Source organism: Cygnus olor, chromosome 2 (assembly GCF_009769625.2).
Source record: "Cygnus olor isolate bCygOlo1 chromosome 2, bCygOlo1.pri.v2, whole genome shotgun sequence".
Classification (NCBI taxonomy): domain Eukaryota; kingdom Metazoa; phylum Chordata; class Aves; order Anseriformes; family Anatidae; genus Cygnus; species Cygnus olor.
Genome location: NC_049170.1, coordinates 139690061 through 139717574, shown reverse-complemented (window position 1 = coordinate 139717574; position 27514 = coordinate 139690061). Strand labels below are relative to the sequence as shown.

The window sequence follows — 27514 nt, the reverse complement described above, 5'->3', positions numbered from 1 at the left end:
AGAGAGGGAGAAGGACAAATAGCTGTCATGACCACCCAAGGAGAACTGGGGCTTTAATTACATGAGCATGTCATGCCCACCATGAGCATGTCATCCCTGTTCCCCACAGTCATCGTAATTGGATCAGCCCTGAATAGTACAAGATTAATGCTGTGTGTCAAATGCCTCTTTTATTCATAAGTTTTCTCAGGGAAGACCTACCTGGAGAACAAAAAAAGATAACTTCAGGGTTCTGGAATATTTAGTAGAGCTGGGGTTTCCATGGGTTGTGATAGACCAATAATGTGAAATGGAGAATCAGTTGTCCCTGCACCACAAGACAGGTAATACCTACTGTTTTCTTAACAAACTTGCCTAAATGTGCTGTCATATACTTATTTATCCTTAAAGTTTGTTATTTTCTAACATTAACTTTTTCCAACTTCCCTGTAAATCCATTTCTTCTTCCCAGTCAGCATAAAGAAAGGAGACAAGGATGCTTCCATCAGCGCGCTCATTTCTGCACTAAGCCAGCACACTTCCTTTGGTCTTTCCCAGTAGACTTTGCCTTCTAGACCTGCGATTGCTCTTGCTCTTCACAATTTTCTTGGAACAGGGCTGAGTACTTTAGCAGAGGCCTGCCCGAGGCTGTGTGGAAGGATCACCTCAGTGTGCACCGCATTTCTTATTCATGGAGCCAGCTCACAACTCTAATATGGTGTCTTGCTAAGGGAGATGTCTCAGATTCCCAATGTCTCCCACTTTTGCCATTACAGTAACCACCAGCTCTCCCATTTATAATTACAGAATTGCAATTCCTCTCATTTGTGACCTTGTAAGTCCTCTTTGGCAAATATAGCAATTTCTTATGGGGAATACACATAGTTTAGTTTCTTTGATGTGGCCACAGTCCATGAGCCACAACCTGAGAAGATCAGATACAGAAATACTCTGATTCCATATAGACAGACAGTGGGAACCATTCATTATACCTTCTCAGTCTTAAAGATAAATCAACAGCAAACACAGGAATGGAAAATATATACAGTAGTAAACAGATGCTTAATTTTTTTTTTTATTTCTGTTTTCAAGTTCAAGGTCAATCTTCAATAATTTGCAGATAAAATGAGAGTACAAAAATGCTCCTTTTAGTCTAGTTTGAATCCCTATTTAACTGGGTTATTCATTATTTCCAAAGAAAACTAAGTCTGCTTTTTCAAACACTGTTTCTGTGCTCAGATTAAATAGCTCTTTCTTTTCAGACGGCATGTAAAACAGATTTCCATTCAAACATTAAAACCTTTTATACTTCGGTGTCAGAACTGAAAACACAACTCAAAGGCTCACAAAAAACTTGCATGAATTGCAGAACAGAAGTACATGTTAAAGACACAACAATGTAAACACACACAAACATACACAAATGGATTTATATGTATATCAACATAAGAGAAAGAATAAAAAAAAAGTTTCTGGTTTGTACGTGATCTTCATTTAGATATCAAAAATGTATGTTTAACTTAGCACTTACGTATTGCTTAGATAATATTTGTACTTCCCTACTTTTTAGTAAAAGGTCCCAGGTTTTGCTGTTGCACAGTAGAATTGTACATCTTCCAGTCAATGTCATGCAGTAATGGTGAAATTATGAAATATAGTGAGCATGAGAGACAAGATGAAGGAACAGTGAAAGATAAAATTACACTGAGTCACTGAGAAGGGGAATTGCCTAATACTCTCTGCTGGTAACTGTAAATTCTCTCTCTTTTTTATCCAACATCCACTTTCTTTTGAGTGATTACATTTCTCACATATTAGAAGAAAATATATTTTACATATATATACATACAGAATAAATTCCTATCCATACGTTGTATTGGCATTGTGGAAACATGACAAAATAAGTTTGTTTCTATTTAAAACTTGAACTAACGTAGACCATAAAAACTCTTCCAAGGTTGGCAAATAATTTCAGCAGGAAGTGTGTTGTTTCAATGCAGCTTTAGAAATCCTTCTGTGCAGCCAAGGACCGTGGAATAAATTAGGTGGCGTAATATCTTTTGTGAGAAAATTAGATTTCAAAAATCCTGTCATATAGGAAGACAGAGATGTCAGCAGGCTCTTCTCTGAAAGTGCGTGTCCTCTAACAAGGTTATTTTACCTCTATATTTGAGCCATTTATATTTTCAAGACACTACTTGAAGAACAGACCCTGTAAGTAAGACTCCTCACTCCAAGGAAGGCCACTGGGAATGAAGATGTCCAGATGACCCTTTGAGCTTACTTCTTCCACTAAAACCAACACAGGAATCTATTTTTAGTACTTTAAATTGTCTTGTGCAGTATAGTTTTGAGCTAGATTCTGCCACCCTTAATTATACAGAGTGGTCTAATATTTCATAAGCAAATTGGTTGTCTCTGCTAGTAGTTGTCTCTAGCAGAGGCAAAGTAAAGAAAACATAAATATAACCCAATCTATGTAGAGAGGCAGGATTCGTGTCTCCACAACGTGCTGTTAGTTCTATTAAGGTCCTTGGGAACTTACACATCAAGAGCTAATAAACTATCATCTTGGACATACGGTAATTTCTCTTCAGTTACCACTTAATGAATAAGAACAGTAACGTGTTACAGGAAAAGAGTTTATGAGGTTGCTTGTAACTAGACATGGTTCATACTGCAAAGGCTGGATCCGGTCTTCGAATGCCCTGAAGTTATGACCTTGAAGTAGCTCAGGAAAGTTATCAAGAGCAGACAGAGAGGTCATGCAGGGCACTCAGCCTTTGTGGCTCCACAGCTGCCACCCTGATGGGGGACGCGGTCAACAAAAGCAACATAAGCACAGATAATTAGGTACCAGTGCCGTCTCCTGCTAACCACCCTGTCGTATCTCATCCTCTGAATAGGAGACTCAGAAGACTCCCTGGTGACTACCCATATTCAGACAGGACTATCTCTCATACCGATGTGCTGCCACCTTTCTTTTGTTGTGTGACCTAAGACAACAGATGCATCTGGTCAGCACATCAGTACGAAGTGACTTCTTAGCTAGTAAATAACCTCACTGCCAGCACCCCTTTGTCTTTGTATCTGCTCACCCTAATGTCATATCTGTCCAAGGCACCTCTCTGTGGAACAGCTTTTTATGTAATGAAACTTCCCTTTTGCCTTCTTTCAAAATCCACTGTACCCTTACACATACCAGCATGGTCAATTCCTTTCTGTAGCTTTCCTGTGTCACACGGGTTTATACTGTACTCTCTCTGCATGTAAATCCTTTGAAACAGGAGTGGGTTACGAGTTTGGCACAGACCTGCAATGGCTCACGGTCTGCTCTGCGCAAACAATGCAGAATCCTGAACGTGTGCTTTCAATCAGATTAGTACATGGCCACAAACAATGGCTATCCATTTCCAGATGAATATTGCTGGGCTGCTACAGCCAGTTTATTGTTAGAGTGAGTCAAGTCCCTTCCTGTCCTCTAATGTTGCAAGCAAGTTGGCAGAGAGCCACAAGCTGGAGGGATGTATACAGACTGTACTTGTCTTACGTGTAAAACACTACTTTCTGTATTTTTTAGTTGTTTTATGTAAATATGCAGCACAAGATCGATTTTCAGATAACGTGTTGAACTGCAGAAAGTGTAGCACATGTTTTTTGTCCCCTTTTAGGACATAAAAAATAAATATTTCTTATAAATACATATTCTATTGTATGCAAAAATCTCTTACTGATTCTGGATTTTACTTTGCCTTTGTGTTGGAATAATTAATAAACAATTCCCTATTGCATAGACGTGTTGTACTCCACGGAAGGTGTTAAGTACTCATATACCTAGCAGCAAGTCATTAAAATGATCATAATATGGAACAAATTAGGATTCAGTCCCACAGTTCTATTTATAATGATTTGCCCAATTGCAAAAAAAAAAAAGATTACTTGCATTTCATACATGGATTTTCTTTCCAGTGCCATCTGTTTGTTATGAACAACTTTTGAGTAGTTGTTTCAAATGACCTTCTAAGGATATCCATACATGTTTGGTGGGGGAGGCAAATAAATTTACCTGTTCTATCTTCATAAAAATACAAATTCACAGAGAATATGTATTATTATTTCTATACTGAGAAGTAATATATTGAATTAATTCCTGGTCTTCACTATACTGAAAATTTACATTCCTTTTAGTTGTATATTTCTGATAAACATGGATTACTATGACACAGGAGGCATACAATGTAACTAAATACATTCTGCACACCAAATCAACTACAACTGATTGAATGGAGTTAATTTTTTGAGCTGCCATTGGCAGAATATTCTTTTAAGAGTTATGGTTATTTTCATGTAATGTTAGTGTTTACTATTTGCCCAGAGTCTAATGAATTTAGTCTGGGTCTCAACATAATTAAAGGGGCTCGTCTGAAAATCCAAAATAGCCAGAACTCTACTTGCTAGCTCAAACTAGGAACTTCAGGTGTCTGATTAATATGAAAGTTATTGTTTTTAAGTCCTAAATTCTGTCAATATAGAAAATAAATTAAAATTAAGTAATTGAAAGTTTAATATATAAAAAGATTGCTATATGACTTAACTTTATATTACTGATATGTATAGTTTAAAAGAGATTTAATGGAAGCCACCTATGTGTCTCTTTCCGAGATATCTGGGTTTGAATTTTATGAAAGTGAGCTCTTTAAATGAACTCTGTAGATTTGAATTAACACACTTGAACCCCTTATGTCTAAAAATGCAGTTTCATTTTCTTCATTTGCTGTTTTAAATTGAGATGAACAATGCCTCTCATCACGCAGTCTCATCCCAATAGCAATGCAGAACAAGACATACACAAATAGATAACATAGCACTTAGTAAAAAACAAGCGGCACAGATTTAGGTGTTTGTCTGCGTGGCGCCACTGCTTTAGACAAAGGACATCCTACAGTGTCTGCAGATGTTTTCTACAAAACATGTTTCTGAAGGCACTCAGCAGCAGCTGCCTACTGCATCCGACACAGATCATCTTGAGTTCTTCAAATCTTCAGTGACTGATCACGTTTAAAGTGCAGCGAAGTATTATCAGGTCCATTCTCACTTTCATTTTACTTTGTTAATTGACACAATTCTTTGTTATCCTTCTGTCGCTTTGTCTGATGTTTTTTGTAACATTAATGGTGACTTCTTTTGTGGGCATTTTCTGTGTGTCCCGTTTACCCTGTGGAAGTTTTAAACAGCACAGTGAGTTCCACACTGACAGGACAGAGCCATTGGCAACTGCCTCATAATTAATGGAAACACTTCTCTTTACTAAACAGAAAGACCTCATCAATCTTCACAGTACTGTGATGTGGAACAAGTTTCTCATTCAGCTTGGGTGTAAGCTTTTATAACTGCTTATACGCTGTGGAGATCAGTAGGCTTTGGATCAACCCTCTTGACTATTATTAGCATTTCTGTACATGTGTATTCGGAAAGTGGGGCAGATAAATCTGGTTACAGTCCAGAAGTGGAAAGTAGAGGCTCCTGTGGATGTCACTGGGAATCAGGTGTGACTAGCCTGAGACGGACTTTTCTCTAGTTTCTTTTAGGCTTCTTAAAAGAAAATACAGTTTCAAAATAACACTTAGTTCTATTTGCATATAAGGCCTACGTACAATATATACATTCCAGATCTTTGTCAGGTTATTTCCAAATATTCAAAAAAGTCAGTCTCTCTGAAGCATGCAAACGCATCCCTAATTTAAATTTATCCTCCTCCATCTCCTAGTTTGTCTGCTTGTTTCCGTAAACAACGTGCTGTAATGCTCAGGAAACTGCATAGGTCTAGCAAAGGACACTCATGAGTGGGCAGATATAAACACAGAGCTGAGATAGGTGGTTTTGATCATTGCATTTCCAGTGTTTCATGAGACAATTTGCAAATGTAAATAAAGCCAGGTAAATTAAGTGTAATTTACTTGGTAATAATGCCAGCTGTAATAATGTCTGGTAAAATTCCACTGATATGAATGGAAAGTACATATTTATCTGTGGGCAGCATTGGGAGTCACATCTTCCAGTGCCTATTACTTCTCATTTCTGCACAGAATACACCTGCTGCTTTGCTATCTACTCCCCCAATGTTCATATTCACACAGTGATTCTCCAAAGACCACATGTAACAAGAAAATCAAAGTAGGTTATTGTCAATCAGTGACATAACCTACTTCACCTTTGCTTTTGGGGTTGATTGTCCATTATATTGCCTTCACTCATATTAGGACTCTTTTGATCAGCAGCATCTTTTACATCCAAGTCCTTTTCATCTTGCAGACTTCCAGAATCCCAAAGTGACTGCGGCTGGCAGGGACCTCTGAAGGCCACCCGGTGCCACCCCTGCTCAAGCAGGGACACCCAGAGCAGGGTGCCCAGCACCACGTCCAGACATTACTCTCATGGGAGAGTGCTAAGCTTTCTCAGACACAGCCCATGCCATGCCCCTTCCCTTTCAACACCACAAATTGAACCCTGTTATATAACCGATGGATTGGGTGAAGAAGGAGGATGCTGTAGAGCTTGATGCTTGAGAAAATGAGACGCAGAAAGGTAAAGCAATTTACCCCCTATTACCTCACAAACCAATGGCACAGCCCAGGTCTCCTGAGAGCTGCACATGCTATATCACGTTGCTTTCTATGGCATTTAGAGATAAACTGTAGTCAATGTGAATGTTCAGATGAATAAAATGGGCACATTTTTAGTTGGGGTGTTTGTGCATGAGACAGAAATAGTCACGTTCTCTCCTCTAGGCATCTAAATTTTAGGTGTCCAAACTGGAAACCTACTCATCTTATGGTTACCTAAATAGCTGAGAAAAAAAGATTCAGAATTGCAACTCAGAGCTGAAGCCTAACTCAGGTACTACACCTTCTCCACTGTAGCAAGCTACATTTCCTTTTTGGCTATAAGAAATTTAGACAAATTATCTTCCTTTCTTATATACCTCCATTTAGAAGTATAGAATAATGTAAATGCTGTAATAAAAGTGCTACAAACATTTTCCGATGCTATAAGCACCAGAAATTTTCTTTCCTCACTGGGTTACAATAGTACAAATACATTACTGAATGTATCTTAGCTAGAAAAAGGTAGGAGGATACATTCAAAGCCATAGTGCCCCAGGTCAGGAACACACACTTTGCCAAGAAGCCAACACTCACAGTATTAATATGTTGTGGGAATTTACCCATATTACCCCTATTACACATATTTAGACTAGTAAGCCTAAACACAGAAGTAATTTTTCAATTGCCTGCAAAATTAGAGAAACAATCTCCAACAATATGTCACGTATACACTATAATTCTGAAGTGTGGCCAAGTCTCTTTCAAATGGGATTAATAATTATGTTAGTTGTATTCAACCACATTCAGCCTGACCAGTTCTTTTTTCTCTGTGGGCTAATGCTTATAAAAGACATTTATGTTTTTTTTCTTTACAGCAAACCTGTGGCTCTAGATGTTGTGCTGATGTACGATGTGTACCTATACTTTTGGAGCTGTGGGATACAGCAGGATTTGTGTCACTGGGGAATGTTTCTGTACTTCCGAACTGCAACAGGTAATACAGTGAAGGTTTAAAATAAGCATGTAAAGTACCAATGCGGTGTTTGTTAGAAAATACAACTTAAAGTTTACCGCAGATTGCCTTTTCCATTTGCTCAGGCCCCAAAGACGGGCTTTTTCGTCCATGGCTGTTACACTGGATGATCCTTCTACAAAGCTTACAGTAGGTGAGGGGTAGAAGGAGGTAGGATCTGATCCAAAGCCTAGTGAAGTTGTTGAAAGGACTCCTATTGCCTTCTTCAGGCTTTGCATCCAGCCTCGAATGAACCATGCAGCGCACATAATTTCAGCAAAGCAGTAATGAAAGAAAGACATATTCCCTTTCAGATTTTTAATCTAAATAATTTGCACAACACATGGCACAGTGGGACTGAGCTGAAGAATAATAAGCCTTTTTTTTTTTTTTTTCCATAACAAGTGTATGGGTTTCTCCAGCTGCCAAATAAAACATCAATTTTGTGGCCATTCAGGCATGAGACATTGTCAGAGGCGCTGGGCTTAATCACACTGTGGTGCGGTGCAACCATTTTATCTTATCCCAAGGCATCAAATACAGCTTGACTCCAACAAGGAGGATTGTCACAAAAATCACGTTGACCCAGCTGAGGCAAGCACTAAGTGCAGGGCATGTAATTAATTACACCCTCACCTCTGCTGCTCGGAAGCCGCTCTGCCGCTGTGGCACAGCTCCAGTGGGGTGAACCGTGGGGTTTGTGCACTGGGGACCGCCAATGGTCCTCTTCTCGGCGTTCAGAATCCCTGCTGTGGCTGACGTTGTGCTTACACCCGTCTGAGCTGATTTTCCATCCTCCAGAATACCTGGTGGGGATGTGTGAAATTGTGCAATTAGTACTGAGCAGCTGGTTATAACTGTGGTGGTGGTTTCCTCCTGTTTCACCCCTTTTTGTGACAATGCAAGTCATGGATGGTGCTTCATGGTACCACAGTGAGAGCACCCTACCTCGGTTTGTAGCTACCATCCTTACATTTATTTTATTATTTTTTTTCCCTTTCTCCTATATTCCACTGTGAAACATTGACTCAGAAAAGATGGAAGATGTGTTAAGGAGTACAGCACATTGGTAGCATTTCATCCATTTGCAGATATCCATCAGCTTCGGACTGTGGGAATTCCCACACAGAGCTGCTTGCAAGAGCAAAGATTTAACTAAGAACCCAGAAGCAGGCACAAAATGAGTTCCCCTTAAATCTGTTTTGGTTATGGTAAATGTAGGGAACATGACAGAAGAGAGCAGTATAGACTTAAGTGTTGCTCTATTTATGGCCTCAAACTTATTTTTGTTGAGGAAACAAACTCAGAAAAAATATATTTCATACTGTTTTGACCATCAGTAATAAAATAAATTATTAATTTGTTTTCTGCTCTAGCTGGGTGGACAAGGCAGGCACTGTACAGTATAATACTGACCAGCCTAAAAGAATTTTCTCATATTATTACATTAACAAAAAATCTGTTGTCATTTACAGCGAGTGCAGAGCACTATGCATCTGGTTACAACACTGAGTCTGAAATCCAAATACAAAGAGCAAATGGGATGCATGACTTTAGGTCTCAATTTTATTTTGGCAAAACTTGTTTATAAAGAGCTTTATGTTCTAATAGGAAAAAAAAAATTACTAACTGGCAATGAAGGTATCAAAACTGAAGAAGCTATGAGTAGTCACAGATTCTAGGGGAAAAATAAATATGAGGAAAAACAATGACAATTCGTTGGTACTTGAAATGTGCATTGCATCATCAAAACCTCCTGTCATGAACCATGTGGGAATCCAAGCACAGTATTATGGGTATTAAAAATGAAACAGAGGAAATTCTGAATTCTTTCTGAGAGATCTGTCAGAAAAGCGGCTTTATCAATGGAAAACAACAACAGTAGCAGTTTGCAAATGCAATGACAGCATTGGTGGATAGGGGAAGACACTGCCTCTCATGACACACTTGTCTCCGAGTTGGACAGATGTGACAGATGGACCACTCAGTGGGTAAGGAATTGGCTGGATGGTCGCACTCAAAGAGTTGCTGTCAATGCCTCAGTGTCTAAGTGGAGCTCAGTGACAAATGGTGTTCCTCTGGAGTTGGTACTGGGACCAGCACTGCTTAACATCTTTGTCAGAGACACGGACAGTGGGACTGAATGCATCCTCAGCAAGTTTTCTGATGACACCAAGCTGTGTGGTGTGGTCACCATGCAGGAGGGAAGGGCTGCCATCCAGAGGGACCTGGGCAGGCCTGAGAGATGGGCCTGTGTGAGCCTCCTGAGGTTCAACAAGGCCAAGTGCAAGGTCCTGCATCTGGGTCAGGGCAATCCCAAGCACAAAAACAGGCTGGGTGGAGAATGGGTTGAGAGTAGCCCTGAGGAGAAGGACCTGGGGGTGGTGGTTGACGAAACGCTTGACATGAACCAGCAATGTGCACTTGCAGCCCAGAAAGCCAACCATGTCCTGGGCTGCACCAAAAGCAGCGTGGCCGGCAGGGTGAGGGAGGTGATTGTCCCCCTCTGCTCTGCTCTCGTGAGACTCCACTTCGAGCCCTGCGTTCAGCTTTGGGGCCCCCAGCACAAGAAAGACATGGACCTGTTGGAGTGAGTCCAGAGGAGGGCCACGAGGATGATCAAGGGGCTGGAGCCCCTCTCCTATGCAGACAGGCTGAGGGAGCTGGGGTTGTTCGGCCTGGAGAAGAGAAGGCCCCGGGCAGACCTCACAGCGGCCTTCCAGTGCCTAAAGGGGGCTACAGGAAGGCTGGGGAGGGACTCTTTATAGGGGGTGTAATGCTAGGACAAAGGGGGAATAAGCTTTAAACTAAAAGAGGGGAGATTTAGATTAGATATAGGGAAGAAATTCTTTACTATGTGGGTGGTGAGGCCCTGGCACAGGCTGCCCAGAGAAGCTGTGGATGCCCCATCCCTGGAGGTGCTCAAGGCCAGGCTGGATGGGGCTTTGGGCAGCCTGGTCTGGTGGGAGGTGTCCCTGCCCATGGCAGGGGGTTGGGACTGGATGGGCTTTAAGGTCCCTTCCAACCCAAACCATTCTGTTATTCTACAATTGTAAGATTTCAGAAGTCTGAATAAAAACTAGTCACTGCACTTCCCTAAGCAGTCAGAAGATGGTGTTAGAGTTTTCCTAGGATAGTTTAACTTGTAATGGTAGTTACTAAGAATAATGCTAGATTGTCTATTTTTTTGATTTAAAAAAAAAAAAATATTGAATTGAAACTTGAAAATATATTATATTATAGTTTATTTAGGAAACCAAAAAAATACGTCAATCTTTGGAACTGCCTTTTTCTGCTAGATATAAAAAAAAATGCTGTTCTCAGACATAAATTCACAGGCAACTTACCATAAGACATCAGTAAACCAGCTCTCCTACATCTCCAGAAAGTCCATACCCACTTGTATTTTAAGTCTTACATCTTCCTACCAATCCACAGTGTACAATGAGAGGCAGAAAAGTGACTTGGTGCAGAACACGAAATAGTATAGACTGATACCACACAGACAACCAGTTTTCAGAAGGGAGATGCAGAGGCCTCTATCTATGTATAAGAGCTCTAAGCCAGTAGTCATGGCACAGGCTGCTTATTCACCTTGCAAAGGAGCTGTGTGAACAAGTTAGAGCACAGCCTTGAACAGGCAAAATGCTCTAGGCATCCCCTACTAATTCCATTAATTGAATCTCGGATGTTTCAAGCATATATGAGTTATAAGTTCTTCCTTCTGTGGAGTCATCCTCCTAAATTACTTTCCACCGTGTGTCCCTTTGGCCATATGGCCTCTAAGTAAGTTGTCTTGTGAAACAGCTGTCTGCTGAAAAGTAACTTTGTTATTAAGCACAGTTGTTCATTTATCAGAAGATTGTGTTCCATCCCTTGTCTCTCACAGAACATTTTTTGTTACATCTATATTTTTCTGGAGGCTGATGGAAAATCTCAATCACTGGTATATTTGGTTCGTTTTTTTGTTCTCTGTTAGCTTGCAGCCTGAGCATCATCCATTGCAGGGATGAGACATTTTTCCCAATACTTTTCAGAAGTGAACCAGGTATCAGCATCTGAGCCTTCCACTGTCACTCCCACTATATCTTTATACAGATGAGCTTGTGGTCACCAATAATAGATGCTCCTAGCAGAGTGACAAGCTTTTTTATAGAATCATAGAATGTCCTGAGTTGGAAGGGACCCATAAGGATCATTGAGTCCAGCTCCTGGCACCACACAGGTCTGCCCAAAAATTCAGACCATGAATTATTTTATTCTGAAAGACATTTGCTATTCTGAAGTTAAGAAACTCTTGACTGCAAACCAGAGATGGTATTAAAGAAAAGATCAGGAACAGATTGTTGCTTTTTAAATAGCAACTATTTTGCATTGCTATTTGGAGTTTGCCACAGTACACAGAAATGGAAGAGCTAACTTTCCTCTCCTGCACAGTCTGGAATTCGCAAGCTAACAGGCTGGTAATGCTAAGAGTCTTGCCTCAGTGTCATTTAAAGCAAGCTAACTGTCTAGATATTTATACCACCCTCACAGCACAGATTCGGTAAACACCCTCCACAGACTTTCACTGTAGAGCTTCAGTAGAAATTCAAACAAATGGGTTCAGCAGTGTTGTTTTCATTCTCACTTTCCTGCCTTCCTGGACAACACCTGCCAGAAGTCTGTGGGCCTTCTGAGGCCAGGGAAAATGGTAGATCCCATCACAACTCTCTGATAACTTCATATCTTTTATTATTTTTAAACAAATTGGTAAGCTTAGAATATTCTTATGGCTCCATTCTCAAAATCAGGGTTTCTGGGTGGTTATCAAACCTCCACCAAGGTAACAGAGACCTTCTCCTCAGGAATGGCTTGGCAGCGTTTGGGGACGGCCAGACTGTTCTCACCATGGGGAGAAATGGGTGATAAGAGACAGTCATTTCTTTGCTCATAATCCTGTTTGTTGAAGGTACAGGAGCTCTCCCTCGATGACCACAGGGAGGACACACACCAAGCAGCAGCCCCAGAAATCCAAGCCTACCTTCTTACGGAGAACAGCACTTAACATAATTTGTTCTCCCCAAGCAGTGCTTACTGTCTTCTTCCTTCCTACTGGCTAAGCTGCACGGGCAAGCTGACTTTTGTATTTCTTACCAGCCCGATACAAATCCTTTAGGCGGTTGTCTGACAAACACTTCTTTCAGCAGCATTGGAGGAAAAAAAAAAAAAAAGTGTTATTTTTAACTGAAATCAATCCCTGGGCTTCATTCAGCATCCAATGACGCAAGCAGTAGCCCTGGCACAACTTAGAAGGTAGCACAGGAGCTGAAACAAGCCGCAGAGACCAACTCACGTTGGTGACTGTTGGAGAAGTCTGATGGTTTAAACCAAATGATAATCTTCAAATAATTGTTCATTTTAAGTATTTTTAAATTCAGAATTTGAATAGATCTTGAACCAAATCTCCCCCTCCTCCCCCCCCCCCCCCCCCCCCCCTTTTTTTTTTCCACTAATGTAGTGGCATTAAAATAGTGTCTTTTGTTTAAACTTCACCAAACACGAAAGTATGGAAAAAATTGGATATGGACAAAAATCAACTTCAGTTATTCGGTTTGACACAGAAAAACTAGGATCAGTCCCTAGGACCTGTGCATGTTTAAAATGTTCCACAGTTTAAAAGAAGGGTATTTAAGAGCATTTTTATAATTGTATCGATACGTAGTGAACAGAGAGCCACCTAAAATGAGAAGTGTCTTGATACGAGCAGGAAGACCAGCAAGATAGGAAAATCTGCCTGGAATATGTATCCTGTATGAAGATCAACAGACATATCGGAGGTAATATAAACTCCTAGAACAGGACAAGGTGGATATAACACAATTCTCACTATTAACACAAAAATTAAATGGTATTTTTAGTTAGCCCATATAAACAATATCTCTCTATATATAGATAGAGAGATAGAGAGAGAGAGAGATTTTATATAATATATAAAATTAGCTCTCTAAGAACATCTGCTGCTCACAATTAGTAGTTTATAACAACATTGACTATTCAGACTCCTAGTAGGACACCGAGTTTTTCCAGTCTCTCTGGGATAACTGCTTACTCTCTTTGCTGTAAACTTAATGAAAAATTTAATGTGTTCAAGTAAACATCACAATTAGTTTATAGAAGGAGGAGTCTGGGCACTTTGATGATGCTGTTAACGTTAGTTCTATCCTTGTTCTAAAACTCTCTTTATTAAATAACCGTAGCTATTATCTGCAAGTTCTGTAGTGCTTCAGACTTTTCTGTTCTTTAAAATATGATAGTGTCCTACTCACGACTAACCCATGACTTAAGTTTTCTACATAAAATATTCTAGGTGGTAAATACTGTTCACAGGCATATTTTAGTTCTTAAATGACACTTGAAAATTGTGCTCCAAAAAGTTGTTCATAGGCTTGCAAACTAATCACAAAATAAATAAAGCATTTTTAAATCATATTTTGTAACCCTTTAAACCATTTCTCTCCCAAATGAGGAGGGAGCAATCTAAGAAAGATGTTTAAAGAATCATTTTAGTAAAGAAGACGTTCATCAGAGAATTCAAAGAAAATGTAAAACATGGAATAAAAATTTTAGGTGTGTGTTTCTGATTCTTTTTCTGTTATGATGACAACGCTAGTGATAAAACCAGGAACAATGTATAGATGTTGCTGAAGTTCTTCATACAGCCTGGTTATTCCTAAGAATTAATGCATAAACCATCCTTTATGAGAATATCTCACAAAGATAAGAGGAATTTTTTACTTTTAAGATTTAACTCTTTCTAACCAGGTTATAGTATGGAAATAAAGATGATGTGAAGATGGCAAAAATGACATAATTAATTAAGGTTGCAAAAGAAAAACTGGAGTAAAAAGCAAAAATGCAAAAAAGCATGGATCAATAGCTGATGCAGATACAGAAAAAAAAAGAAAAAAAAAGAGAGAATTATGGGGTTTTGTGCAGAACAGTTTTGTGCAGAACAAAAGATAAAGATATGACTTGCTCATAGCCTCATAGCTTTTTCTATACCTTGTCTCTGTATTAGATAGCTAATACATGCTTCCTAGTGATCAAGAAAGGAAGAGAAGCAATGAGAGAGCAACACTTACAGGCAGCCCGTAATTATCAGGACTCCAGGAAACTTCTCAAAACCCAGATGGCATGAAGGTATGGTTGCCTGGATCTGGTTGCATAGACTTGGTCCAAAGAGCAATATCTTAGTAAGATCCAAGATGAACTGAAATCGTATGTTACCATATTTTATAATTACAAAAAGCAATGTTACAATAGCTAATGCTGCCAAGAAATTTGGAAGGGGTAGGAAGCCTGGTAGTACAGAGGATACATTAACCTTAGCCATTAGGATCAGACCTTTGTAGAGGAAATGATTCCCCATGTGCTTGCAGCAATGTTCTCCTGCCTGACCTCAAAGCAGGAGACACAAATTCTGACCCAAATAAGCTGCAGATCTGACCCAGTACTGTGCACCCTGTGCTGTCATGTGGCATGGTACTGAATAACAAGCATGCATTTGTTCAAAGTGAGTAACTGTTGATGAGTATGTCAAATTTATATCTATGGAACTGGCAATGACAAACCAGTAAGGTTCAATTTTCTGGTTCAGCAACACCCTTCTTTTATTTATCACAGCTGTTATCTCATGAATAATGCATAACTGCTTTTTAAAATGCCTGCATAATAAGATGTACGCTGCACTGTAAAGATGTACTCAGAGAAAATTCACAGTAAAGAATATTGAATGCTATTACTACAACATGCAGTTGCTTCCAGAGAAAATATGTATTTGGCACCATCACTGAATTTCTTGCTTTTAGTGTCACAGATAGATAACAGATACACAGATCACTGAAATACCTGTCTTCTAGGCCTGCTCTCCTGATTTGAAACTACTGATGCTTGGGAAAACCACACATCTGCAGGACTGGCTGGTGGTAGGCACTTGTACAGCAAAAATACAGCATAGAGTGGGTTCTACTAAAAATGAACGGATAGGAGGCTGTGAAGAGAGTAGAGCTTAAGTCATTGCCTCTGAAGCAGAAGCCTAAGGGATGATGCCAGATGGTCAGTACAACTGCAACAGACTTTTTTTTTTTTTTTTCCCCAAAAAAGGAAGGATTTGAAACTTTTGGACATAGCAAAGAGTGCTTTTTTTCACTCTGGATAAAGGAGTCAGAAGATCTGCAGAGGGAGAACGTTCTGCAGCAGGAAAATGTCATCAGAAACATCTTGCATTTATTAAATCAGCAGACATAATAATGCAATAAATTTACCTCCCAGACATTCAGAGAATCCAGACTGATTTATCTGAACTCTAACATGATATAAACCGTCAACAGTTAAGCAAAACAAAACAAAACAAAACACAACACAACAAAACAAAACAAAACAAAACAAAGTATTTGTGTCTTTGCCACTAGGGGCTTGGCACTGCCCCCAGCTCGCAGCATGCCCTGCAGCCGGAGGGGCTGCATCCCATGTCCCATCATCTGCTTGTTTGAACTCTGCTTGTCCCAGGAGCAAGGCAGTCTCATTTTCTGTTTAGAAAGTAGCTACTTTGCTTTCAGTGCTAAGGAACTAGGTAATAAATAAGAGCAATAATGAAGAGATCTGTGTTCATGCAAGACAAGAGGACTCAGATAACACTTAATAGGTAACAGAAGGCAAATCAGACTCTCTGATCCTCATTTGGCCATGGTTTTGTCATGTTCAGAGCCTTACAGAATTATGTTCTTCTGTAAGACAATGGCATAAAATGTCTAACTCGGTACTAAAAGCACGAGCTCATGATTAATATATTTAATAATGTAAATGATATATGCACAGTGGGGTCCTGGCAAAACTGAGAAATTAACCAACATGTCTTGCTTTCCTTTTTTCCAACTTCATTTGTGAGCATAAGACAAATGTGATTCTTAGAGATCTGTGTATTTCAAAACTTCTCCCATCATGGCTTTTTTGAAACATGGCAAGATGCTCCTCTTGTGTAGATAAAAGGAATTTTTTTAGAGATTCTGAAACTGAAATTTAACAAGCGCATGCATAAATAAACATATGATAAATAGCTCTGAAAGTCTGGTTGGATTTATTACGGCAATATTAAGATTTCTGCTATAGAGTACTCAAGGATTCTAGCAGATAAATAGAACACAGGAAAGTCAGCATTAAAGCCACAAACCTTGATGTGCTCTAGATGGTCTTATTTCTCGGTTACAGACAGATGCTAAGTGTTTCCTTATTGGCATGTTTTGATTTCAATTTATGATCCAGAATCATGGTACGACTTCCGTGTTCTTGTAAACAAACTTAACAATTTTGCAACCACATCTATGAAATGAAAGGTGAATATAAAATTTATGTTTATTCCAAATAGCAAAACCACTCTGCAATGATCTTTAATGACAGGCAAAATATCTGCAAAATATTAGCCTGGATTTAGATTTGTTGACTAGTCATGCTGCATGGAAATCTGAGTGTTCTGAAGATGCAGTGATCATTTCAAAGATCAAGATACTGCATGGAAAATAGACTCCAGAAGTAGATTAGGAGGGAATTGGTCTGATCCTGAAGGGAAGATAAGAAATGTAAACTTGAAAGAATTATAATCAGAGTGCTAGGGAAGGACTTCGTGACAGAAAGGTATCAGAGTCTGATGGATGAAGATACAGATTTTAATAGCTGGAACAGGAATGAAGAACTGAATTTTCACTACATTGTGGAATAAGTATTAGCAACATTTTGGAAGAGCCTTCGTACACATGGAGAAGTCACAGACATTGATGGCTGAATATTTTTTAAGCCTGGGAAAATCTTGAGATGGAAGAGATTAAAGAACTTACCAGTGCCACATGATGTGCCAGAAACAGACCACTCATTCCTCCAAAGTGAAAACTCAACATATGAATAGCAAACCTCCAAAACACTTTTTATAGTGTTAGAAATATAGACAGAGCATGGATCTGATTCTCCATGTGCAGAGATCTATACTACGTTTCAGTACTGCCTGTGAAAAATTCACCCTAAAAATGATACACTCCATGCACGGTGCTGTACTTCATGGCTGTCCAAGCTAAGTCAAGTCACCCCTGTTTTCCAGAGGTGTTTGCTTTTGGATCAGTTCCTGTCTGATACTTTCCTTTTAAAATGGAAAGAAAAAAATAGGGAATCATTGTGCTGGATGGAAAACAAGATGCACACTGCTGACCCTCTCCCAACCACCCTTACCACAACTGCTATACCCACCCTCTCTTAAGGAAGGTCCTGAACAGTGGCTTAGATTTGCAGGTGTTCTCATGGTCTTTCTCCTTAGGGAGGGGGCAATGAAACATCACTCATTTTGTTTTAGAATAATTTCTGGTACAGAAATAGGAAGTATTATTAACATTTTCATTACCTAGCTAATCATATGTGGAAGCTTAAGATGAGTAGGTTGTATCATTTCAATTAATCATTGAGAGAAGCAGCAAAATATTTAGGCAGATTAAACAGAAATCTTCATGAAAAACATCTAAAAACACATGAAATTTGATCCAAAATGTCTCTTCAGTTTTGCTCACCAAGGTTCAGCAGCTGGAAATCGAAGCGGAAGCTTCCAGGTAAGACATGAGATGTGCTTTAACAAAGAGTGAATAGCTACTGGAATAATTTAAAAAGACTTTGGCAAAAGGTCAATGACTGACAAGTTGTAAATTAAGTCTGAATTTCCTGAAGATACACTCCATGTGGGAATTAATTCAGAAAAAAGACAAAGGGCTGTATGGCCAGTTGAAATTTCCAGCCTTACAGTCTATGAATATTTGAATGGATATTGATGATTTCACCAGCTCATATATGAATGTGATCATAAAATGCTTTGCCTTAAGATATCCGTATGTATGTGAAAAAGCTGCTGCTCATATTTTGTGTTCATCCTAAAACAATTGCAGTGGTTGTGTTAAAACCTAATATTATCAGCTGTTAACAATCTGCTAAGTAACTCCATGACAATTTCTTCATCTTTTCTCCTGCCAGTGCTGAACACACTCAGAAATCACTCAGATAGGAGAGACAGATATTCATACTTCTAGCACAGCAAGTGTTAGCATAAAACCCTTCTGATAGCCCTCGTGGGAAATGCAAACAGTTTACAAGAATGACAACTGCAACGTGAGAGGAAGCAAGGAGAGGACTATATCCAGCTGAAACACACAGAAATACAAACGTATGCATTGCTAGGAAACTGGTTGAAAAAAAAAAAAATCAGTCAATAGAGGAGCTGGCTGATTATTTTGCTCTTCAGTAACTGGCATCCACCTGAGCAGGCTAGCCTGAACCCATGATCTTCCAGGAGGAATGGGAGGCTGAAAATTACTTCTTTTTCATCAGATGCTTAACATTTAAGGCTGAGTCAAGCCAATGGCGATACAGAATCAGTCTGGAGGCTCTCAGTGCATTTAAGAAAACCTTAAAATGGGAAATCCTACCTCGCAGCCTAAAGCTGCCAATGCTACCAGTAAAATGTTTCTCTCCCATTTACCTGTTTGTTTTACTCTTAACCTGCATTTTTCCTAAACAGATTGGGAAAGGCAGTGTGACAGTCTAGGGAAATAATTATGCATGTGCTCATCAGATAATAAAATCGGGATAGGAATGCGTTATCTATCACTGTGCAATAAAGGTACAAGCCACTTTCTTTCATGCAAGTGCACTGCAGAGCCATGTACGTAATCACATAATGCATCTTCTGAAATGTTATCCACATAATCTTGAAAAGAGTGCTGCTTTATGGGAGTCAAACCAAAAGCCTTATACTAAACGCATAGAGTTATATTTTTTCAGTCTTTCCTATTACTGTATCTGCATTTAAGGTAAAAGCCAACTTTAAATCCCAGAACTTTTAATTGTAATCCACTGATTTCATTTGTAAACTGCAGGAATAGCTGAGAAAAAAGTGGGATGAGTAACATCAGTTTTCTTTCTATTAAGAAACCTGTTTTTATACCTGACAACAGGTATCCAGATTTTTTTCACTTAAGTGCTGGATTACTGCGCTATGTGCTCAGTGTGAAAATTTTGGAAATTTTAGTCAATGGACAATGAGGTAAACTGGACTCTGTACTATGTTTCTCGTATAAACACATTACACCTCTGTTTTGAGACTGGGAGTCTTCACTGGAATGTTATTGCAGTTTTCAGTGTTAGTTTTGAACTATACAATCCTAAACTGGAAAATATGGGATTAGAACAGGTGAGAAAGAGCAAATTCATCCCCCAAAAACAGAAAAGAAAAAAAAAAAAAAAAAAGGTATTTTTAAATGTCCTGAATGGGAATAGAAATGGAGGAAAAAAGAAAGGGGAGATTTTTCTACAAGAAGGATTTTACAGAACAATTTCATTCTGAGAAACCTGCAGGCAGCAGGTGCCATTGACAAAAGCACTCAAAGGGGAGAAAAGAGCACAAGGGTTTCCTGCTCGAACACTTGCCCTCTCTCGCCATCCCTCCTGCCCACTGCCGGCTGCAGCAGCGGAGGTCAGCAGCTCTTCCCACAGCTAATGAGAGCCCTTTGGGCAAGCACTAACAACATTCTTCTTGTGAAGATTTCAGTGCTGCAAGAAAATCTCGAAAATCATCCAGAGAAGGTTCCAAATCCTCCCTGCTGCTTATCATCTCTGCTGATGCTGAGCAGCCTTTCTACTTGGGGCTACGGTGACAGCAAGGAAACTGTCAAGGTGTTTGTGCACATCGCATTTTAGTGGCTTTGTTTTATCCATGGGTAAATGACTATACTGGGGTAAACTATCAGTCCTAGTGGGTCTACTTTAGACTGCAAGAGGGTTTTAGCAAGACTTGGCCTTTGTCTGAAGGGGAATTAATCAGAGATGAAGAGACCTGATGGGAAAGTCATCGCGCTATGTTTAAAAATCATAACTGATTGGGGCTCAGGTTGAACAATCCATCGTCAGCCTTTTCCTTCAGCAAAGCAGAAAGATGCCAGCACCCTGCTTTTGTGGGGCAGGACGGGCAGCCGGAGGGGGCAGCACCTCTCAGGGGGCGCAGTGCCACCCTTGGTGCCACTAATACACGGCCATCAAACACTGCCGGGGCTTGTCACCTACAGAGCCTAGGGCAGCTAACAAAATAGCAAGCTGAAGGCTCTCGGTAGGAGACTTTTTCTCATCTGTTGATTATCTCTGATACTTTTAATTAAATTTATCATGGTGTGGACTCTCCTTTTGATATGGCAGTGGATATTTGTTAAGGAAGAATTCATTAACAAATACTTAGAGGTGGTGGAGGGAGTTTGTTTATTTGCCCCATCAGAACATAGTAAATATCACTGACATCTTTTTGCTGAAGAAGAAATAAAAAATATAAGAAATAAAAATACCCGCAAAGCAGACGATCACACAGAATGGCCATAGTGTGAAACAACAGCAACAGTCCCACCCAAATAATTTACTTTCCCTACACATTCTCCCAAACAACATTTACTTCTCTAACAATCCTTTTCTCATAATCTAGTAAAAAGCTTAAGCACGTGTGGTCTCAATATCAACAGGACTTTTACCATGCTCAGAAATAAGGAGATGTTTAAGGAGATGGATATGGGTCTGATGACTCAGACGTACAAGGAAAATGTCCTTAAGTTCTCTGATGATATACTGAGACATTTTGTTGCTTGCAATTTGTATTTCAGCCTTTGTGCTTAAATGACATCTGTACCTATGTGAAATTAAGACAATATTAAACTATTAAACTAGAGCAAAGATTAAAACGCATGGCTTGGAAGAATTTACAAGCAATGGTTAGGCTAAAAATACATTTTTAAAATTATTTATAATTTTTCTAATAATTTTAATGCTGTCTTTCAGTGGTGTAACTATTGGTTTGGGCCATCACTGGCTGAGCAAAACCCAAGGGTATGTGGTAAATGAAGAACGGCAGCGCTGAGTACTGTCAGTGCAGTGGGCTGCCCACCGTCATTTATTGCAGAGATTATCAATTTAGTTCTATTGTTTTCCTCCACCGCTCTCTAAGGCTTTTTATAATTCCCTGATCCATAGACTCATGCAAAATTGTGTATTTTTACTGGCAAAGGTTATTGTTATTTTCCCATTTCCAAGGCAGGAGTACAGCTGGGCAGTGCACCAGTGCTGTTCCCCTTATGTCCTGCTACTTCACGTCCTTCTCTGGCAGGTGTGCTGAAAAGTTTAACTAAAGTCAATGAAGTACTTGTGGATGATCAGTTCTTCCAAAACAGCAGGCTCTCTGAGCTTTTGGTATGGAGTTTGTGCTTTCTAACCCTCTTCTTGTGCAGGTGTTAAAGGACCTGCGATAACACGCTCTACAGAGGAGCCTTACATGTATAGGAAGGCTATTATCCACCCATGTAAACGTTAACACACTAAAAGCTGGTGTACAAAGCTGAGCAGACACATAAGAACCCTGCTTTCTGAAAGCCAGATGATAAAAACTAGAAGGAAAAGCTTTCTCTCTCTATGAAACATCACACATGCTCTATTTTTCTTTCTTCTCTTGCCTTTTTTTCCTTTTTTTTTTTTTTTGGTGTGGCTTAGAAGGGTTTGTTCAGTACCATCCTCCATACAGAGTCCAGAGACTGTATAATCAAAGTCCAGAAACAATATTAAATTGGGTTCTTCTAACTCATACCATATTATTATACCCAAAATCTGGATTAAGGCAGAATATGGAATTACTGTAATCTGTCTACAGCCCAGGAAGATGCTCTGCCTATTCAGTTTTACTGTAATTCTGAGCAGCAATAAGGTTATGTCCTTAAAATATCACATGCCAGAATCACTGCTGTAGTTGTTCCCTAAACATACCAGATTTTGAACCAACCAGTTAAACAAGCAGTTTTAACAGGCAGAAGAGATACTGATATACCTGGATTACTCACTAGCAAAAGTGAGCAGTCTTTGGCTCCTAAGCGAAAACAGTTTTTTTTGTTGTTGTTGTTGTTTTTTCTTTTTTCTTTTTTTAATTAAATGCTCCTCTGCAGTCTGATTTACAAGAAACAATCTGCTGCACAAAAGAAGTTCTTCATTTACAACCTGATGCTTATTCATTTATCTTAAGCCTTTAACTGTATGTTTACCTGGTAAATGAAGCAAGAGATGATTGCAGCTGTGGTCAAAACCAATCCCAGTCTGTGTTGTTATGGCAACTAGTATTCAAACAGCCCTAGTATTTTTCTAAAACTGCATTCAGTCTCTCCTACTATAAAGAATGGAAAAGCAATTTTCAAAAACTTCTATATGAAAGGTTGCCACTGAAGCACTGCATTCTGCATACTGAGACTTGGCCAGAGGCTAACTGCGAGGGTGAACACGGGCTATAAAACTTCCCGTAGCTGGCAGTAATCACAAAACAGCAGCATAATCGTGTCCTTTAACCCCAGAGGAAAGAACAAGAATTATTCATAAGTGCATAACTATGCTAAAGGCAACCATGTAAAGTAAAATGCTAGTCAACCATGCTGCTAGATACTAATAGCATTTCTCTCCTACTCTTGTGATGGATTTTTTACAGTTTTTTTTTTTTTTTTGAATAAAAGGCTACAATCTGCTCCCATTTCATGGCTGTTTTGTGAATGTCTTCACAAAGGGATGAACTGATCCTAGTGTAGGTTTCATTTCTGGCAGATCACCAACTGCAGTTCTATTTTCTGATGTCAGTTGTTTCTCCCAGGTGCATCAGGTCATACCTGTGGATAATATTTTTCTTCAGTGTGCTTCAGGAAGAAAGACTTTACTATAGGAATAGTACAAAGCACAAAGACAATAAAAACCAATTGTCTTTGGTTTCAAATCCTTAGCCGATACTGTGAGAGAGGTAATGATAAAAAATAAATGAACATTTTATTAGTCGAGGCACTGAACAAATGAGTTCAGAGACAATCAATACACAGCTTCTCAGCTCTGATACAAGGGAGTTATTTTTCACTTGGCTGCTACATCATTTAAAAATTAATTACTTTTATTTGCATTTAAGTAACAATCTCCAGCCAAGACTGGGGTCGTACTGTGCTAGTCACTGTTGGAAACAGTAAGGACAGATCCTGTCCTAAGGAGTTTGCAGCAAATGAGCTAGATCTTGACTGTAAGGTCTTTCTGACCATGAGGCAACATGCTGCTTTATCCAATCTAAGGCACTTTCAAGTGTAATAAAGAAAAAATAATTGAATACAGCAGCTTAGTCACAGAAAAAAATATATAAAATAAATAAATAACAGAAAGAAATAGAAATAAGATGGCCTACCTGAGAAAAAATAAATTGTTACAGTTGTTACTTAATCATTTTTTAAAACACTTTTACAGTACCGGTAGGAAATTGTGCATCTTAACTTCCCAGCCTACATATATGCACATATCAGAGAGTTATCCCAACGTAACACAGCAGAATATGCAATTGTGTTCCAAAATACTTCAGTTTTTGTGCAGGTTTTTTTTAATTTAACCTTTTCCCTGTGGTTTGCATGTAACCCACGCAGTCTGCCCCTGGGGACCAGCCTGATCCTGTGGATTCTTCCTCCTTCCCAAAGTCATTTCTCGTGCTAACACTTCCACTTAGCTGAATCAGACTGTCTGAAAGGGAAGGCAATTTGTGCAGAGGGTTGCAAGGATCAAGGAACGGTTACCAAGCAGAAATGTAGTCTATTATTTCCCCCAGCTATAGCCTACGCAGTAGCCGAACCTTGTGAAAAGTTCTTTGCTTGCACACCAATGGTGCTCGTATGAGAAGCCGCTCCTTTGTACTCTCTCATTGTGAGTCTTGCTTTTTTCTCCCTCCTGGAAGCCACTCGCCCTATGAACAGTACATAACCTTGTGGTTTAGAAGATGTCTTTCAATTTCGCCACCTGCAGTGTTTCATGAAGTCGTTTATTACTTTTTTACTGTGCTCATCCTTACCAATGCACCCTGTTCATCACTGCCACAGGCTCAGCGCTGTAATGCAGCCAGCTGCGATGACACGTATCTGTGTCTGTTAGCGACTGGTCCTGAACCTGGGAAAAGGTGTCTGTCTGATATTAGCTATATTATACAACAATTGCTCTTGTCCTACAGGTCTTCCCCCTCCAAAATGGAGAAAAATGTTCAAATGTAAAAAATCATGTAGGGAAGCGAACAAATATTCTAAGGAAGGATCAGCTGAAATAGAAAGAAAAGAAAAGGGGAGGGAAAATGAAAAAAACTATTGCATGACTTCCTTTTTAATTTAATGAAAATTTAGCTCTCAAAATGCTTTAGTAAATATACAAACATTTGGCTACACAAATACATCCAGTTCCAATGAGAGTAGACACAAAACGCTAAATATGCTGTCTTACAAGAAGAGAAGGATATAATGAAATTTTGGGATGAGATGAGATTACTAAAATTAATATATAGCAGTTACTAGCCCTTTCTTCATTAGTATGCTCACTGATCCTGTGTACCACATGTTCTTTCCACCTAGAGTAATTTGTCCCTCTTTCCATTTTGATATCCGATGTCCGGGGTTGTTCTTTTGCACTTATTTGACACAAGCCAAAAATCCCAGCCATTTTGTTGTTGTTGGTTCATTCCCCAAATCTTTCCTTCATCCTATCTTCACTTCTCTCTCTTCACTGAATTTCCCCAATTTATTCCAAGGGAAAAACGGCAAAGGACAACTGCATCCTCTTCTCCCGGCCGCCTTTGGCTTGTCCCTTTCCCCCTAGCTCCCAGATGCAGCATTTTCTTACCTCCAGTTATCCCAGTTATTATGGGATCACATCCCATCTCCTCAGCTGCCCCATCGTCCCCTTCTCCCCTCCCTTATTCCCCTCCTTTGTCTCCCACTCTTCTGTAGTTCTCAGCTCTCACAATGAAGCTGTGCTTTCCTGTGTAAGCCTTAAACCCACACTTGACCTCATTTGCCCCTCCAATTGCTGTTCCTCTCCCTTTCATCTGTAAATTCACGGAATGCCTCATTTCTGGTCACTGGAGTACCTCTCCTTAGTCCCTTCCTTTCCTACTCAGACGTTACCCTACAACAGCTCTCACTGAGGTACTTTATGACTTTCTAGGACCACTGCACATTCCCCAGGTTCCTTGAGCTGCCGGCTGTGGCCAGCCTAGCTGTGTTGAAGTGTGAATCTCCCCTTTCTGAAGCCTTGTCCTTCCTTGTTCCTATTAGCCTCTCCTCTCCTCATTCTTCTTCTCTATTCTCTTCTACAATATATTTTTGTAGAGTTATTCTCTTGCCCTAATCATTTACTAGTGTACTCGAGTCGTCTCTTGTCCTCTTATCTCTGGTATTCTCATCTGTGAATTCAATTATCATGTGTTAGTGTAGAACACTTACTGATCTACCCCTTTTTCATCTCCTATTCCGTATCACATCTCAGACTGTATCTGGCTTCTCCGTATGATGTTCAGCCATCAACATAAAGTAAACATGGCTAAAATAGTGACAAGCATGAGTCCTGAGGTCATTCTTACTGTGTCTAGCCTTGACTGCTGGAGATAGTCAATGACTGTTGCCTGTCATTCAAGCTTCCCATCCAATATCATCTCAAACCTCTTTAAATTCCTTATCTAATCCTTCTTTTTTTTTTTTTTTTTTTTTTTTTTTTTTTAATACAGCATTTCATATGCCAACTCACCTTCCAGGTCTCACAATTTGCCATGCAATTTCTGCACAGCCTTCCTCTAGCCCCCACAAGCACAGCATACACCCTTCTCTTCTCCCTCCCTGTTACGTTTCGGTCAGCGCGGAGTCGTCGTCTCCCTGCTCCGGCTGGCCGGTGATGCCCACCTTTGTCAATTTGCAGCCATGCCCTTTTTGTGATTTCTTCCTGGTGCTTTGTAGCCCAGCATAAAAAGCTGCAAAGCTTCCCTCACCACACGCACGCTGAAGCTGCCCGTATGCATTTACTGCTTTACATGCAAGCTTGGATCTATCTGGGCAGCACTCATATTCGTGTGGTGCGTGTACAACAGCTAGCACAATGAATTTATGGAGCTGGGCTGAGATTTCTAGACACCGCTGCATACCGACTAGTTCTGAAAGCACGTTAAAAGCCCACATCAGATCAGAGCTCCTCGTTCCCTATCCCACCTTCGTCCCTAGCGCAATCCCGTGGACGCACGGCTAAGGCTGTGCCACGAGCTGCCGGGAACTGGGAGACTCAAACTTGGCAGGGCACCATTTGATCCCATTTCTGTTTTGCGCATCTCCCAAATTGCATGGTATGAAGCAGCAGGCTGGGACATCGCTACCTCTTATTTCAAACCTATTTTCTCAAGGAGCTGCTTTGCAAAACAACCCCCAAAACAAACAAACACCCCCCAAATCCCCAAACCCACCGCGTCTTCCACCTCCAAACCCCACCTTCCCTCCCCTCCTGGTGCCCCATGGGGTTCGTAAGGCCACTCGCGACCCCTCCACGGCCACCCAGCCCGGCGGGGGTCCCCGACCCGGCAGTGCCCGGCTCCCCCCGGCCCCATCCCACCCCGGGGACCCCTCCTCGCCCCCCGCCCGGCCCCGCTCACCGGTGCGCCCCGCGCCTTGCTCCCTCCCTCCGGCCTCGGCGCCGCCGGGCTCCTGCGGGGGGCTCTCGGAGTCGGTGTAGGTCAGCCAGGTGGACTCGGTCTCCCTCGTCCAGCTCTCGTAGTACCGAGGCTCGATGGCGTCTGCCCGGCTGCCCCCGCAGCCCATCGCGGCGCCCGCTCTCAGCGCCGCCGGGGGCACGGCAGCATCCTGCTGCTCTCACTGGCACAGCTCGGCTCGGCTCGGCTCGACACGGCTCGGCACGGCTCGGCACGGCTCGGCACGGCTTGGCACGGCTCGGCACGGCCTCCCCCGTCTCCCCCCGCCTTCTCGCCCCCTCTCCCGCTCACCCCTTCCACTCCATCCCC

General features: G+C 40.5%; 1 protein-coding gene across 2 annotated transcripts; it reads right to left on the bottom strand.

Moving 5' to 3' along the window:
• Nucleotides 1–3659: 3659 nt before the first annotated feature.
• BAALC (BAALC binder of MAP3K1 and KLF4) lies at nucleotides 3660–27514 on the bottom strand. Of its 2 annotated transcripts, XM_040546632.1 has the most exons (4): nucleotides 27439–27514; nucleotides 27149–27393; nucleotides 8233–8402; nucleotides 3660–5194 (listed from the first exon to the last, which is right to left on the bottom strand). In XM_040546632.1, exons 2-4 carry the CDS (start codon nucleotides 27312–27314, stop codon nucleotides 5090–5092), a joined length of 441 nt encoding a protein of 146 aa, XP_040402566.1. In that variant the 5' UTR covers nucleotides 27315–27393; nucleotides 27439–27514; the 3' UTR covers nucleotides 3660–5089. The 2 variants fall into 2 exon arrangements, with proteins under 2 accessions (XP_040402566.1, XP_040402565.1); XM_040546631.1 differs by lacking the exon at nucleotides 27439–27514 and having other exon boundaries at nucleotides 27149–27422.